Here is a 14,789-nt window from a genome sequence, read left to right as displayed (position 1 = left end):
GCGGTGTTGTTGGTTAGCTGCCCTGAACAAGTGTCCTGACGAGAGAGACACATTTTTTTATGCCAGTCGAAGTTGCACCTCATCAGCTTATTGTTATGGATGTATCCAAATAAACGTCCCAAGAAAACAGCTTAAACAAATGCTACTTTGTTTTTATCCTGGCTGCACTGTTTGATGTGACTGCAAGTTAGCCGTAGTTGGCTAGCTAACAAGCAAGTCATAAGAACGTGGCCAGCCATTATGGCAATGGGACATTCAGATCTAACAATTGGGTTGCGTCCATAGATACAGAGCAAAAAGGCTTGAAATAGTATGAATAAATTGAATAAATTCATAAAAATAACGTTTTTAATGAAAATATGTAAATGATCATGTCAATATGTTGGTAACCTGTTGTATAAAAGTGATAATGAAGCTGGTGTTTGGAGGATATATTGGCACTGTTTTCTAACACCACCCGTGCCAATATATCCTCCAAACACTGGCTTCTTGGGCATTATCACTCAACTATAACAGTTGTGTTAGTTGTTATGACATATTATGACATTCTAGCTGTTCTTGCCATAATATGGAGTTGGTCTTTTACCAAATAGGGCTATCTTCTATATACCACCCTACCTTGCAACAACACAACTGTTTGGCTCAGTTGCATTGAGAAGGAAATACATTCCACAAATTAACTTTTAACAAGGCACACCTGTTAATTTAAATGCATTCCAGGTGACTACCTCATGAAGCTGGTTGAGAGAATGCCAAGAGTGTGCAAAGCTGTCATCAAAGAAAGGGGTGACTACTTTGAAGAATCTCAAATATAAAATATATTTGGATTTGTTTAATACTTTTTTGGTGACTACATGATTCCATATGTGTTATTTCATAGTTTTGATATCTTCACTATTGTAGAAAATAGTCCAATTTAAAGAAAAACCGTGGAATGAGTATACCTAAATAAATCACAGACAGTGTCACCAGCAAAGCAGCCATTCAGTTGTGTTGTGACAAGGGGTGGTATACATAAGATAACCCAATTTGGTAAAAGACCAAGTCAATATTATTGCAAGAACAGCTCAAATAAGCAAAGAGAAATGACAGTCCATCATTACTTTAAGACATGAAGGTCTGTCAATGTGGAACATTTCTTCAAGCGCAGTCGCAGAAACCATCAAGCGCTATGATGAAACTGGCTCTCATGAGGACCGCCACAGGAAAGGAAGACCCAGAGTTACTTCTGCTGCAGAGGAAACGTTCATTAGAGTTAACTCCACCTCAGATTGCAGCCCAAATAAATGCTTCCCAGAGTTCAAGTAACAGACACATCTCAAAATCAACTGTTCAGAGGAGACTGTGTTAATCAGGCCATCATGGTTGAATTGCTGCAAAGGACACCAATAATAAGAACAGACTTGCTTGGGCCAAGAAACACGAGCAATGGACATTAGACTAGTGGAAATCTGTCCTTAGGTCCAAATGTGAAATTTTTGGTTCCAACCACCTTGTCCTTGTGAGACACAGAGTAGGTGAATGGATGATCACTGCATGTGTGGTTCCCACCATGAAGCATAGAGGAGGAGGTGATGGTGTGGGGGTTGCTTTGCTGGTGACACTGTCAGTGATTTATTTAGAATTCAAGGCACACTTAACCAGCATGGCTACCACAGCATTCTGCAGCGATACGTCATCCCATCTGGTTTGCGCTTAGTGGGACTATCATTTTGTTTTTAAACAGCACAATGACCCAACACAACTCTGGGGTGTGTAAGGGCTATTTGACCAAGAAGGAGAGTGATGGAGTCCTGCATCAGATGACCTGGCCTCCACAATCACCCGACCTCAACCCAATTGAGATGGTTTGGGCTGAGCTGGACTGCAGAGTGAAGGAAAAGCAGCCAACAAGTGATCAGCATATGTGGGAACTCCTTCAACTGTTGGAAAAGCATTCCAGGTGAAGCTGGTTGAGAGAATGCCAAGAGTGTACAAAGCTGTCATCAAGGCAAGGGTGGCTACTTTGAAGAATCTAAAATATAACATATGAAACACTTTTTTGGTTACTACATGATTCCATGTGTTCATTTCATAGTTTTGATGTATTCACTATTATTCTACAATGTAGAAAGTAGTAAAAAATAAAGATAAACCCTGGAATGAGGTGTGTCCAAACTTTTGACTGGTACTGTATATATTGAGTGATGTCGTAACACAGATGAACATATGTGAGATAGTGTTGTTTATTGCCAGAGTAAAGCAACTTCTAAACTAGGCAAATGTACTGTAGCTGGACATATGCTGCTGCTGGCATAGTACACAATATGTTCCAGATTAGATATCCTCCTAAGCCTCATATTAGATCATATTTATATGCTGAATATTAATTTGAATATGTATATAATTTAATCATATATATTTTTTAATCAAAAGGACATGATGGATTATGCTGCACAAATCTCAATGACTGAATTTTGTAGGAGAAGAACCTAAAAAGTTGGTAATGTAAATTAATAGTAATATTTTCAGTTGCATTTGAAATCGTTTAAAATATGTATAATCAGCATATGATATCTTCCTCTATCTTAACATGTTAATTTAGCAGGAGATATTAGAACCTAAAATGTGTTCATTAAGAAATGTTCTTTATAATATTCATAATACTTTAAACGTTGACAAATTAAGTAATCAGTCTTCTTATAATATCAAGGAATAACTCAATACTGTCAAGCCTGCTTCCACTCTTTCCGGGCGCCAGGCTCCCCAGCATTACGCACACCTGCTTTCCCCTGTCATCAGGCGCATTGGACTCACCTGGACTCAATCACCTCTGTCATTATCTCCCCTATATTTGTCTGTTACCCCGCTCTGTTCCCTGCTTCAGCATTGATTGTCATATGTCCATATGTATACTCGCGTGCTGACGCTGTTCCTGTGTTGTTCCATGTCTGTTCCGATTAAATGTTTAACTCCCCGTACCAGCTTCTCTATGCCAGCGTTGGTCCTTAAAAATACGAGTGATACGTTTAGGTATTTAATAAAAACAAATAAAATGTTTAACAAACAAACAAACAAATAATAAAACAATTCCATATCTCAAATACAACTGAATGTATGCATCAACTGCATCAATAAACATAATGTGAAAATAAATACTGTACATGTCACACAGAGTATATGATGATATGATGATCTTATATCTCTTTCAATGAACATCCCTTTCATTGACAATCTATACATCAGGTCTCCTTTATAAACTATATTCAATTAATTAATTCAATAATTACAACTATTTTTCAGTTATGGAAAATAAAATTGTAATATGGGAGCAAATCATCCAAATATATCCATTTATTTGAAGAGGTACATTTCAAGTTCAATGTATCTTGTATTTTCTGTCATGTTGGAGTGGATTGCTTTTTTTCCATAACATACTGTACAACTAGTATTGCAACTTGGAAAGGGTGATACAAACAGGGTTCGTGTCAATTCCATTTCAATTCAGTCAATTAATGAAAACTGAAATAAACTGAAGTTTACAGATGTAGGATTTTAATTTGATCACCCTGTTGTTGCAGGAAATCTTTTAAACTAAAGCCTTCAAGGGTTAGTTATTTCCACTTAAAAATGTCAGACTTTATTTGGCCTAACACATTTTTTATCAACTCCGGCTAAAATGTCCATGAATTATAATCCACACAATAAATTACATGTCCGGTTGCTGACGGATTATTTTCCTGTTTTGAGAAACTGGTCAAACATCTGTACTTCCTGAATTCACTCATTACAAGTGATGAAAACTAATAGATTCTACTATTTCTCTAAGAAATGATTGACTGATGATTACATAATTTACAGAAGGAACAATGTACTTTAAGGGTCAAGTCCTGACTTGAGATCTGCACACTTAAAAAACACTGAGAATTTCAATGCCGATAGACTGCCAATAGGTACTTATGACAGTGGGAGGCCGTTCCTTGTCTTGCTAGAACAAAAGAGGTACCTGCTGCGTGCCGATCCAGTAGTGACAAATTTACCATTTCTACATGTAGAATCGCCATGCTCATCAGTGGCAACAAATTTACTTTGAGCCAATCAGAGAGCACGAACCCCCATTTGGGAAAATCAACAGGAGTGACAACAAGTGACAACATTTTCTCCGTATATCCGCAGATGAGCCAGTCACACTTCATATACAATGTAGGCTATGGAATGGTAGCTAGGTAAGTGTACAGACACAATGCATACAACACTAAATAATGCCTGGAAGCTAGCTAACCACTTTATCTAGTATTGACATTTGTCACGTATATTCCCTCTCTGGCCTCTAGGTCACCAGACTGCTGAGTATTACGCATACCTGTCACCATAGTCACGCGCACCAGCACTTATTGACACTCACCTGGACTCCATCACCTCCTTGAATACCTGCCCTATTTATGTCACTCCCTTTGGTTCCTTCCCCAGGCATTATTGTTTCTGTTTCATGTTGGTGCACTGTTAGTGTTTCTTGTTTTGTTCATGTTCGTTTATTTATTAAATATATTCACTGCCTGAACTTGCTTCCCGACTCTCAGCGTACATCGCTACGACATTATAATTAAATCACAATGAATTAGCTAGTTTCCATGAAACAGCTGCCTGTGTTAGCTGCGGAGTTAGTGCGGTGTCCTTAGCTAGTGTGCTAGCTATGCTAACGTTAGCTAGCTAGCTAAACTTTTGGCTATGGGCTGGCACTGGCTGTATGTAGGGTGTCCACCCACATTGGGCAAATTGCACTTTGGTGATGACGTTTCACTTCCTTATGTTATCAAATGCATTTTATCAAGACAAATATGATTCTTCATGTTCTGAATCATTCAGTGGGGTCTTTTTCAAGCATACTGTATCATTAACATTGTATCCAAAAAGTCTGATTTCTTAACCTAATACATCTGTTAACCAGCACTGAGCTCTGCTGAAACTTTTGAGAATTTTAAAGTGTATTTGTGGTTGTCTTCCAAGTGCTGAATTAAATGTAAAAGGCTTTGGAAATAAAGAGCTTGCAGTACACTCAGTGCTCTGTTGACATGTCACAGAGATACGCTTGTTAATGCGAGAAGTCTTTGAAAAGAATAGGAACTTTGCATTTATATGAACAGTGTTTACTAAAATATGAAAATACTACTTGTCATGTTTCAAAATGTATATTTATCTTACCTCTATATTGTATTATGTCATCTGGATTTTAAAAGAAAGATGACGAGTTTAATGGTAAGCCTGTTATGTAGCCTTAATTCTCGCACAGCATCCAGCCTAGATGATGCAATGCTATTTTCTAGATTTTTTACCTATTTTTTTCTCTGACCTCCATTGATTTAGTCAGCCAAATTGTATCCATCCTACAAGGATCAAATCTCCAATAAGCTTTGAACAGATTATGATAGAGACATGAGGTTTAGACCATTTTTGTTGTTGTTGGGGTTTGTATAAATAATTAACATATTATTTTACCCATTGGTCAAAAGATGCGTTTTGATTGGACACCCTACAGTATGTGATTTTTATGTGAGTAAATTAAATGGTTTCTTTGTCATCTTGCTAGGTAGTTATCTAGCTGTGGCCATCTGGCTAGTATCAACAAGGGCTTTCTACAATATAGCAACATTAGCACTGCAGCTAACATTGGAATCTAGACCATAAGGAACGCACACGGACATGTATTGCCAAACAATGCTACTGCCACCTTCTGGTTTGGAGTATTTTAACAAGGCTGAGTGGCTGACGACTTCAAGGTCTTTGCTGTGTTAACACTAAAGATATTCACTGCCGACACTCTGTTCCGAGGTGCTAAGTACTGTCGGCAGGCAAACGTTTGACAATCCTATGTGTGTTTGAGCTTTAACTAACATTTTCTTTAACAGACTTGAAGTCTCCCATTGACCTGAATCCATCTCAAGTTAACATTTGGCTCTTACTGAAAAACCAAGAGAATGGTTTCTCTCTCTAAAGTGGAGGAACTGAGAACACTGTTACTAAACAATTACTATGAATATCTACTGTAAGTTGGAGCCAGACTATTTGACGATCATAACAGAGATTCAGCTTTTTGCCTTCCACAATCCAGGACAGAACAGTGGCCAAAACTGCATTACTGTATTAACGTACAGTCCATGACTCATGGCATCAAGCAACAACTGTGAAAGAGCAATGATACCGTTTTTCACACTACTGGTCTAGACCAAGCAGAGCCACGCTGAACTGCTCTGACCTGGTTGCACATCCACCGTAGTTGCTTAAACCGTACTGGAAAGGACAATGTGAGAAGAAAATATCCAAGCCAGCCCATTGCTGTTCAGGTTGGCCCTATAGTGTGAATAGGGTATGACTGTGCTTCTGTCTGGGGGCTGTTATGAGGAACACTGTCATACGCATGTAGCTAGAGCTGTCCATTATTTTAATCAAATAGGAAGACTATGGTAATTCAAGTCATTCAGGAAGCTGTTTGATGCTCTTTATTATTCCACAAGATCCCAATACTTAGACCCTCGGTGGTCTTAGCGAGCCCACTATACCTCTGTTCTTCATGCTTCAGGTCAACGCACGCAGACAGGCAAGTTCAATCAAATAAATACACTGTTGTTCGTTCAAGCTTCGCAGTGTAGTAGTCCTCTCAGTTCAGTGCACCGGGGAGGTACTGTCTGTAGTAGGATGTCATCCACTCACTGTTCCACGTGGTCAGAGGAGACCTGTTTGTCTACTCATGTCATTTTCCCCTTTGTGTTACTGTCCCTCTGGCTCCCTGGCTCATACCGATACACAGGGTTGTGTCCATTAGGGCACACCGTAGGGAAAACGGGAGACAAAAACAAGCATTAATTAGTGGACGAGCACAGATAGTACCACCCTGATTCACTCAGTTTCTGCCATTTTCTTTCATTCTCTGCCTACTGAACACGACCCTGGTGTCACAATCCAGGAATCAGTATGGGGCGAAGAGTATAGAGCCGGTGGTGGGCCGGATGGGCCCTGGAGCAGCCCGGAGGAAGGAGCCCATGGAGCCCATAGAGCCTGGGAGGCCAGCAGTCTGAAAGATAGAGGAGTTGGGCCGTGGGTGCAGGGTGATAGAGGGGACAGTGGTGGGGCAGAAGGGGTTGGAGAGGAAAGCAGCAGGGGAGATAGGCTTCACCAGGTCCTTCTGAAGAGCCAGCTTTGCCTGAAGGAGAGAAGAGGATAGGATAGGATGGGAGAGGAGAGGAGTTAAATAAGAAAGCAAATCTATTGATAATGCAATTAGCTACAAAAACAAGCCATTATTTTCAATGAGCATAAATGCCCCTCTTTTAGCCCACTGATGCATCAATATTCTTAAATGCTTTTTTAAGAAACTGCCAATAAATGTATTAACAATTAATCCCTGAAGTCGAATCAACTTTTCTTGAGGGGCTTTGATTAGGAACATATATGATACATACGGCTAGGACTGTGGAGCTGCGTTGTTGTTTGTTGTAAGGGCTGTATTTGGGTTTCATTGGTTTCCCAGCCACTCTGTCCTTGTGCCTTCTGCTGGAGATGTGCTGACAAAATACAACAAAACAGGTCAGTGACGTAACTGTGTGTGATCCTTATGGACCCTGATCAAAGGTGGTGCACTATAAAGGGTATAGGGTGCCATATGGGACACGTATTTTGGTGAGCCAATTATAAAAAGCCTGTAAGCTCCCTTCAAGCTGTAACAAGACAACAAGCACTGCATACTTGAGATCCCAAAGTGAAATCAATTTGACATGTAAAAAAATATATTTAGAGGTGAATTCAAGGATTTGAAATAAGTCATTTCCCAGAATGTGTTTTCCCCAGTTCCCCCTCTGACCATACTGTATTGTGATTGACTTAATATCGGCACCAGGAAATCTCACAAATCTTGCATGCGCGCTGGCTGCTGATCAGCTAAGATTTATTTATTCATTTGTGCACAAGAAAATTAAAGAGAGGTAAAATCCCAAGGGTCTTGAAAGGCCTGTGACAAGACACTATGGTGTACCTGTTTGAGCTGTATTTCTGAGTTGACGTGGACGTCACAGATCTCACAATAGAATGTCTTGTTCTGCAGTCCGGAGCCTTTCAGCACGGTGGTGGCCTGGACTTTGAGCTTTGAGCCCGGTCTGGGATAGGCCTTAATTGGGCCTGCGCCGTTCCTCGCCTCAAGCATAGTTTTGTGTTTCGAACCTTCAGGGGAGAGAAGAAAGGGCAAAAACATAATTAAATATATTGCACATGGAAAATACCATAAATAAAACATAAAAATAACACTATTTAATTTGTTTGGTTTAAAAGTAGAACAGATTTTGTTTTCCCATCCAAAATGTTCACTGGTCAGCTTGAGATCCAACAGTGTTTCTCTGACCTGGGTATTACGTCTTACTTCACTATAACTACATAACAGCCATATGTGTCAATGTTAGCTAACAAACATCTCTTATATTGAGCCCGTATGCAAGCCCCCCTCCCCCTCCCCCCACCCAACACACACACGCACTCCTCGGGAGGAGTAACACTAACGTTAACACGGCAGTCGAGCAAACAGAAACAGATGCTGGAACACACCTGTGTTGTGGGCCTCCAGCTGTGATAGAGAGTTGACGGCCACTTTGCAAAGCGAACAGTACAGAAGCTTTTTGGCTTTTTCCTCCTCCTCCTCCGACTCTGGCGTGGGCTGAGTTGCTGTAGCAGCGGCAGTGTTTGGGGCCGTGAGCACAGGCTTGGTGCTGATGCTGCCACTGCTCTTCATAACAGGCCCCTGTAGTTGTACTTGTGTAGCTGATGGGGGGCTGGCAGGCGTGGGATCACATAGGACGGGATTACAGGGACCGGGGACGGCCATGGCTGTTAAAGCTGCCAGGGAGGAGGAGGTGGAGATGACGGGGACGAAAGAATTTGGAGAAGCCAAGGTTTTATCTGCCGTGCTAGGAGGCACTGCGATTTGTTCTGAGATCAAGAAAGAAAGAGGGAGGGAGAGGGAAAAAGAGAGAGACACATCTGACAGTTAGTCTCGGAGCGTTAACAATATTACAATTTTTGGTGACACATTCCCTTATATTTTTATTTTGGTGTGTTGCGTAAGAGTTTGATCCCTGGGGGATCAGTTGAGTAGCAGTAGCAGGATCGAGCTATTGGCCAGTGGTGTTTTCTGTATCTTTATCTCTCTCTCTTTGTGTGTGTGTGTGTGTGTGTGTGTGTGTGTGTGTGTGTGTGCGTGCGTGCGTGCGTTCATATGTGTGTGCTTCAATGTGGCCCTCTGTCAATGTTACAGAGCCTAGTTGTCAAACTATTGTCCCCTCTATTGTGACACTGAGACGCCCTGCCCCTCCACCCACTCAGAACCATGTACTGTACCAGAACACTATGGTGGACATTGCCACAAGGTAAGGCGCCTGAACTCATGCTCACACCCACAGTCCCACACCATCCCTCCACCCCTCCTTTCCTTTCACCCCTTCTCACACACCACACCACACCCACCCTCCAAACCCATGCTCCAACGCCCTGCATTAGGAACGCACTGTAGCTTTTTCCATGAATGTCATTTTGCATTTGTGATCCTCTCAGAAAGTTGTGTAGTATTCTCTTCAGAGAATAGTGCTCTCTTTACACCAATTATACCAGCTGGCACTATGACATCTACAAGCTACACGCCACTACACTGGTCTATTGTCACGACTTCTGCCGAAGTCGTTGCCTCTCCTTGTTCGGGCGGTGCTCGGTGTTTGACGTCACCAGTCTTCTAGCCATCATTGATCCATTTTTCATTTTCCATTGGTTTTGTCTTGTCTTCCCACACACCTGTTTTCAATCCCATTCATTACCTGTTGCGTATTTAACCCTCTGTTTCCCCTCATGTCTTTGTCAGAAATTGTTTTATTGTCAGTGTTGTTTATTGTTGTGTTGGTGCGCGACGGGTCCTCGTACCCATATTCATGTCTGTACTTTTAGTGTTATGAAGCATGTTCCTTGGACATTTATTAAAAGACTCCATTTACACTCCATTTTGACTCTCCTGCGCCTGACTTCCCCGCCACCTATACACACGGCGTGAACATCTATATTTGGTCTAAACTAGCATTTGAAAGTCTTCATTAAACCTTGCTTCATTAACTCTGATTTTCACAAAAACTCTTCTATTGTACTCTTTGAAGACAGTTTGTAAAGTTAACATAACATTTCCTAAGATAAGGTTATTAAATACATTTGGGTGGCAATGTGTATCTACACCAACCGGGTCAATAGAGCAGTAGCTAGCAAGGATGAATTATATTAGCATCCCAAAGCAACATTCATTAAACACAAAAATTGGTAAGAAAATTCATACATAAAAGTATACCAGTTACATTTAAGGACCAGAAATTTGATTGGCACATGGTTTATGATCACTGCAGCTGTACATAGTCCATCTGTAAATAGCCCACACAATCTACCTCATCCCCATACTGTTTTTATTTACTTTTCTGCTCTTTTGCACACCAGTATCTCTACTTGCACATCATCATCTGCTCATTTATCACTTCAGTGTTAATCTGCTAAATTGTAATTCTTCACTACTATGGTCTATTTATTGCCAACCTCCTCATGCCTTTTGCACACACTGTATAGAGACTTTATTTTTTTCTACTGTGTCATTGACTTGTTTATTGTGCTATTGGCTTGTTTATTGTTTACTCCATGTTGTTCCATGTGTAACTCTGTGTTGTTGTCTGTGTCACACTGCTTTGCTTTATCTTGGCCAGGTTGCAGTTGTAAATGAGAACTTGTTCTCAACTAGCCTATCTGGTTAAATAAAGGTAAAATAAAAAAAAATGAAAATGAACTGATACACAAAACAACACATGATTCAAACCTTCATTTTTCAATTTAAATTATTATACAACATTCTTGCAATCAATAGTATGTTATGTATATGGGGGACACAACCATCCCAGCTCTGCTGATTTTGCTGGGAAGAGACAGAATCATTAGATCACTTGTTTTTGTCCTGCCTATAGTATGTAGCTTGTTTCTGGTCACAGGTTCAGGAATGTCTGAAAAATAACAAACATCCAGCTAGGCAGTCTGTGACTCCGACTAACAGTCATTGGATGTGACTCTGTGAAAAGACACTGGCTGTGTCCCACATGGCACCCTATTCCCTATAAAAAATACATAGAGCTCTTGTCATAAGTAGTGCACTAAACGGGGAATAGGGTGCCATTTGGGACACAGTCACAGAATACTAAGGAGTAGTATCACTGGCTCTGGATCATTACAGAACTTGAACCTAATCTCTGAAAAGGGCTGAGGAGTGACTTTCTCTCTGTGGTCCAAATGGTACTCTATCCCACTACTTTTGAACAGGGTCATATGGGCCCTGCTCAATAGTAGTGCACTATATAGGGAATAGGGTTCCATTTGGGATGCAGATCCTGAAACCCTCTTACCTGCAGTTTGGACCCCAGGAAGAGTAGATGCTGCCTTGGCAACATCTAATGGGGATCCTAATAAAATACTAAGTAGCTCCTAATGGGCTCTCCCCTGATGTGAGGCCAGACAGTGTGACTTAAAAAAATATCAAGATCCAACAGAAATTAGTGGAAATGTACATTTTACAACATATTGGTTTAGATTTGAAGCTTTCTTTTCTGCCTGGGTTGGTAACACAAGCATGTGGTCTATTCCGACAATATTCATCTATACATGATAGATATTAGATATTATCGTCTTTCCCCTATAGGCTACTCCCACAAAGAAACTTAGAATTATTCAATGGCAAAAAAAATGGATGTGGTTTAACTACTTTATCCCAGTGAGCAAAACTGGTTGAAATGCATGGCAATGAGCATGGCACTTGTTACACTAATGCCTGTTAATGAGTCATTCAATTGGTTAAGGCATTTGTCAGAGTTAATTTAATGAGAAAAACACTTATTCCAAAGACACATACAGTACACACATGCACAAGCGTGCATGCACATTCAGACACACGTGCATGCACACACACACGCACACACACACACACACATGCACGCACACGCACGCACACACACACACACACACACACACGCACAAAGCATGCAATGACACAAGATAACACTCAAGGCTAGAGCATGGAGAGGAATGGATGACACACAAGAGCTAAAGTTTCCACATACCTGGTTGGTCAGACTTGCTGCCCGTGACATTGCTGGTCAAGGTGGTGGAGGTTGTGGTGGTGATTGTCTTAGCACTGTCCAGGGGAGGAGGAAGTGGAGGAGGAGGAAGGGAACTCTTAGGCGGCTTATTCTTGGTGTTCTCCTGTGCTTTGAGCTTCTTGGCATGTTTACTGCCTTTGTAGTGCGCCTCGGCTTGGCTCTGCAGAGGGAGAACAAATGAACCATGCAATCAGGTACTTTCTCACACAACAGGTCTCAGTCATGGACTGCAATCACATCGCATCACATAGGACAAAAACACACACACACAAACACACACACACACACACACACACACACACACACTTCAATCACAGCCTTCAATAGATAGGCCCAATCAGAGGGAAAATTAGAGAGATGGTGGGGAGGGTGGATCAGGATGTTAGGATTTTCATATGGCCAATGGGAAGAAGTAGGGTGTGTGTGTGTGTGTGAGAGAGAGAGAGAAAGAGAGAAAAAGAGAGAGCGAGAGAGAGCTTTAGACAAAATAATTAATGATAAGAAAAATGAACAAGAAATGGATTCTAGTGAGTGAGCAAAGAGCATTTTGGAGACTGATAGTTTTAAATTGGTTTGATTGTACACTCTATATGCTGGATATATGGGGAAAATGACTACAACACACTCAGCGAATCTTTATGTTGATTTAGGAGTTGAGTGGAATGGGATATCACCTCACCTCAAGGTGGTCTGGTGCATTAAGTCGCTATAGGTTAATAGCTATATTTTACCAACCTTGTTTCTAACATCCTGTCCTTGCACATACAATCATTAGAAGTAATTAATATTGAACCATGATCTTCTTCTCTGAGGTGGAACATTCCTGTCTTTTTTACTTTTAAAGGTTTGTGGTCCTCTTCATCACACACATAAACCATGCTGCTATGGAAAGGTGTATTAATTGAGGAGCAAACTGAAGTGAAGATATCCCCGTGGCTATAACATTTACAGAAAACATCTAGGTATCCATGGAAACTCAGAACCTACAATCCTGGAGTGAGAAATCTTTAGAAAAAGTCACTGATCTGAGGACACATGAGTCACTAGTGACATGAGATTATATCTGTGACTCAAGGGTTGCATCCCAATTGCCACCCTATTCCTTATATAGTGCATTACTTTTGAATAGAGCACTATGTGCCCTGGTTAAACAATTGTGCCCTTAATAGGAAATAGGATGCTATTTGGAATACAGACAAGATGACCCATATTGCCATGAGACAACCAGTCAGATGAAACACCAGAGAAAATGGAAAATCAAGAATGTTTTCTCTGTCATAGATTAAACGAGACACTGGGTTTTTCCCAATATGTATACTACCGTGCTCCACACTCATTCTCCGAGTGCATTCTCTGAGGATGTTCTCTAGAGTATGTTCTTGTGAGGACGAGTGTGGAGAACGGATAAAACATTACAATTGAGAAGCACTCACACTTTCCCTACGGTATAACCTCACGCTGCACCTCCCCATTCACTGAACCTCCTTCCCGCCAAGACAATGACAATAAAAACAAAACAAGATATACACAAAGAAAAAGTTTAATTTCATAATTATCTGCTAGTTACAGTTGAAGTCGGAAGTTTACATAGGCTTAGGTTGGAGTCATTAAAACTTGTTTTTCAACCACTCCACAAATGTATTGTTAACAAACTATAGTTTTGGCAAGTCGGTTAGGATATCTACTTTTTAGTAATTTTTCCAACAATTGTTTACAGACAGATTATTTCACTTATACTTCACTGTATCACAATTCCAGTGGTTCAGAATTTTACATACACTAAATTGACTGTGCCTTTAAACAGCTTGGAAAATTCCAGAAAATTATGCTATGGCTTTAGAAGCTTCTGATAGGCTAATTGACATAATTTGAGTCAATTGGAGGTGTACCTGTGGATGTATTTCAATGCCTACCTTCAAATTCAGTGCCTCTGCTTGACATCATGGGAAAATTAAAATAAATCAGCCAAGACATCAGAAAAAAAATTGTAGACCTCCACAAGTCTGGTTCATCCTTGGGAGCAATTTCCAAACGCCTGAAGGTACCACATTCTTCTGTACAAACAATAGTACGCAAGTATAAACACCATGGGACCACGCAGCCGTCATACCGCTCAGGAAGGAGATGTGTTCTGTCTCCTAGAGATGAACGTACGTTGGTGCGAAAAGTGCAAATCAAACCCAGAACAACAGCAAAGGACCTTGTGAAGATGCTGGAGGAAACGGGTACAAAGTATCTAAATCCACAATAAAACGAGTCCTATATCAACATAACCTGAAAGGCCGCTCAGCAAGGAAGAAGCCACTGCTCCAAAACTGCCATAAAAAAGCCAGACTACGGTTTGAAACTGCACATGGTGAAAAAGATTGTACTTTTTGGAGAAATGTCTGATGAAACAAAAATAGAACTGTTTGGACATAATGACCATCCTTATGTTTGGAGGAAAAAGGGGGAGACTTGCAAGCCGAAGAACACCATCCCAACCGTGAAGCACGGGGGTGGCAGCATCATGTTGTAGGGGTGCTTTGCTGCAGGAGGATTGGTGCACTTTACAAAATAGATGACATCATGAGGACGGAAAATGTTGTGGATATATTGAAGCAACAT

General features: G+C 40.8%; 1 protein-coding gene across 1 annotated transcript in view; it reads right to left on the bottom strand.

The window, feature by feature from the left end:
- Nucleotides 1-3,003: 3,003 nt before the first annotated feature.
- Nucleotides 3,004-14,789, bottom strand: part of LOC115129567 (zinc finger protein 385B-like) — an 83,615-nt gene continuing 71,829 nt past the window's right edge. Inside the window, exons 4-8 of the mRNA XM_029660096.2 lie at nucleotides 12,144-12,342; nucleotides 8,569-8,949; nucleotides 8,006-8,190; nucleotides 7,437-7,538; nucleotides 3,004-7,177 (exon numbers count right to left, since the gene is read on the bottom strand). Of these exons, the coding sequence (XP_029515956.1) occupies nucleotides 6,944-7,177; nucleotides 7,437-7,538; nucleotides 8,006-8,190; nucleotides 8,569-8,949; nucleotides 12,144-12,342 (1,101 nt within the window). The 3' untranslated portion in view covers nucleotides 3,004-6,943. The remainder of the gene's footprint in view (nucleotides 7,178-7,436; nucleotides 7,539-8,005; nucleotides 8,191-8,568; nucleotides 8,950-12,143; nucleotides 12,343-14,789) is intronic.

Source organism: Oncorhynchus nerka, linkage group LG1, assembly GCF_034236695.1.
Source record: "Oncorhynchus nerka isolate Pitt River linkage group LG1, Oner_Uvic_2.0, whole genome shotgun sequence".
Taxonomy (NCBI): domain Eukaryota; kingdom Metazoa; phylum Chordata; class Actinopteri; order Salmoniformes; family Salmonidae; genus Oncorhynchus; species Oncorhynchus nerka.
Note: the sequence above shows the minus strand (reverse complement) of the source record. Positions and strands in the feature narration are given on the sequence as shown.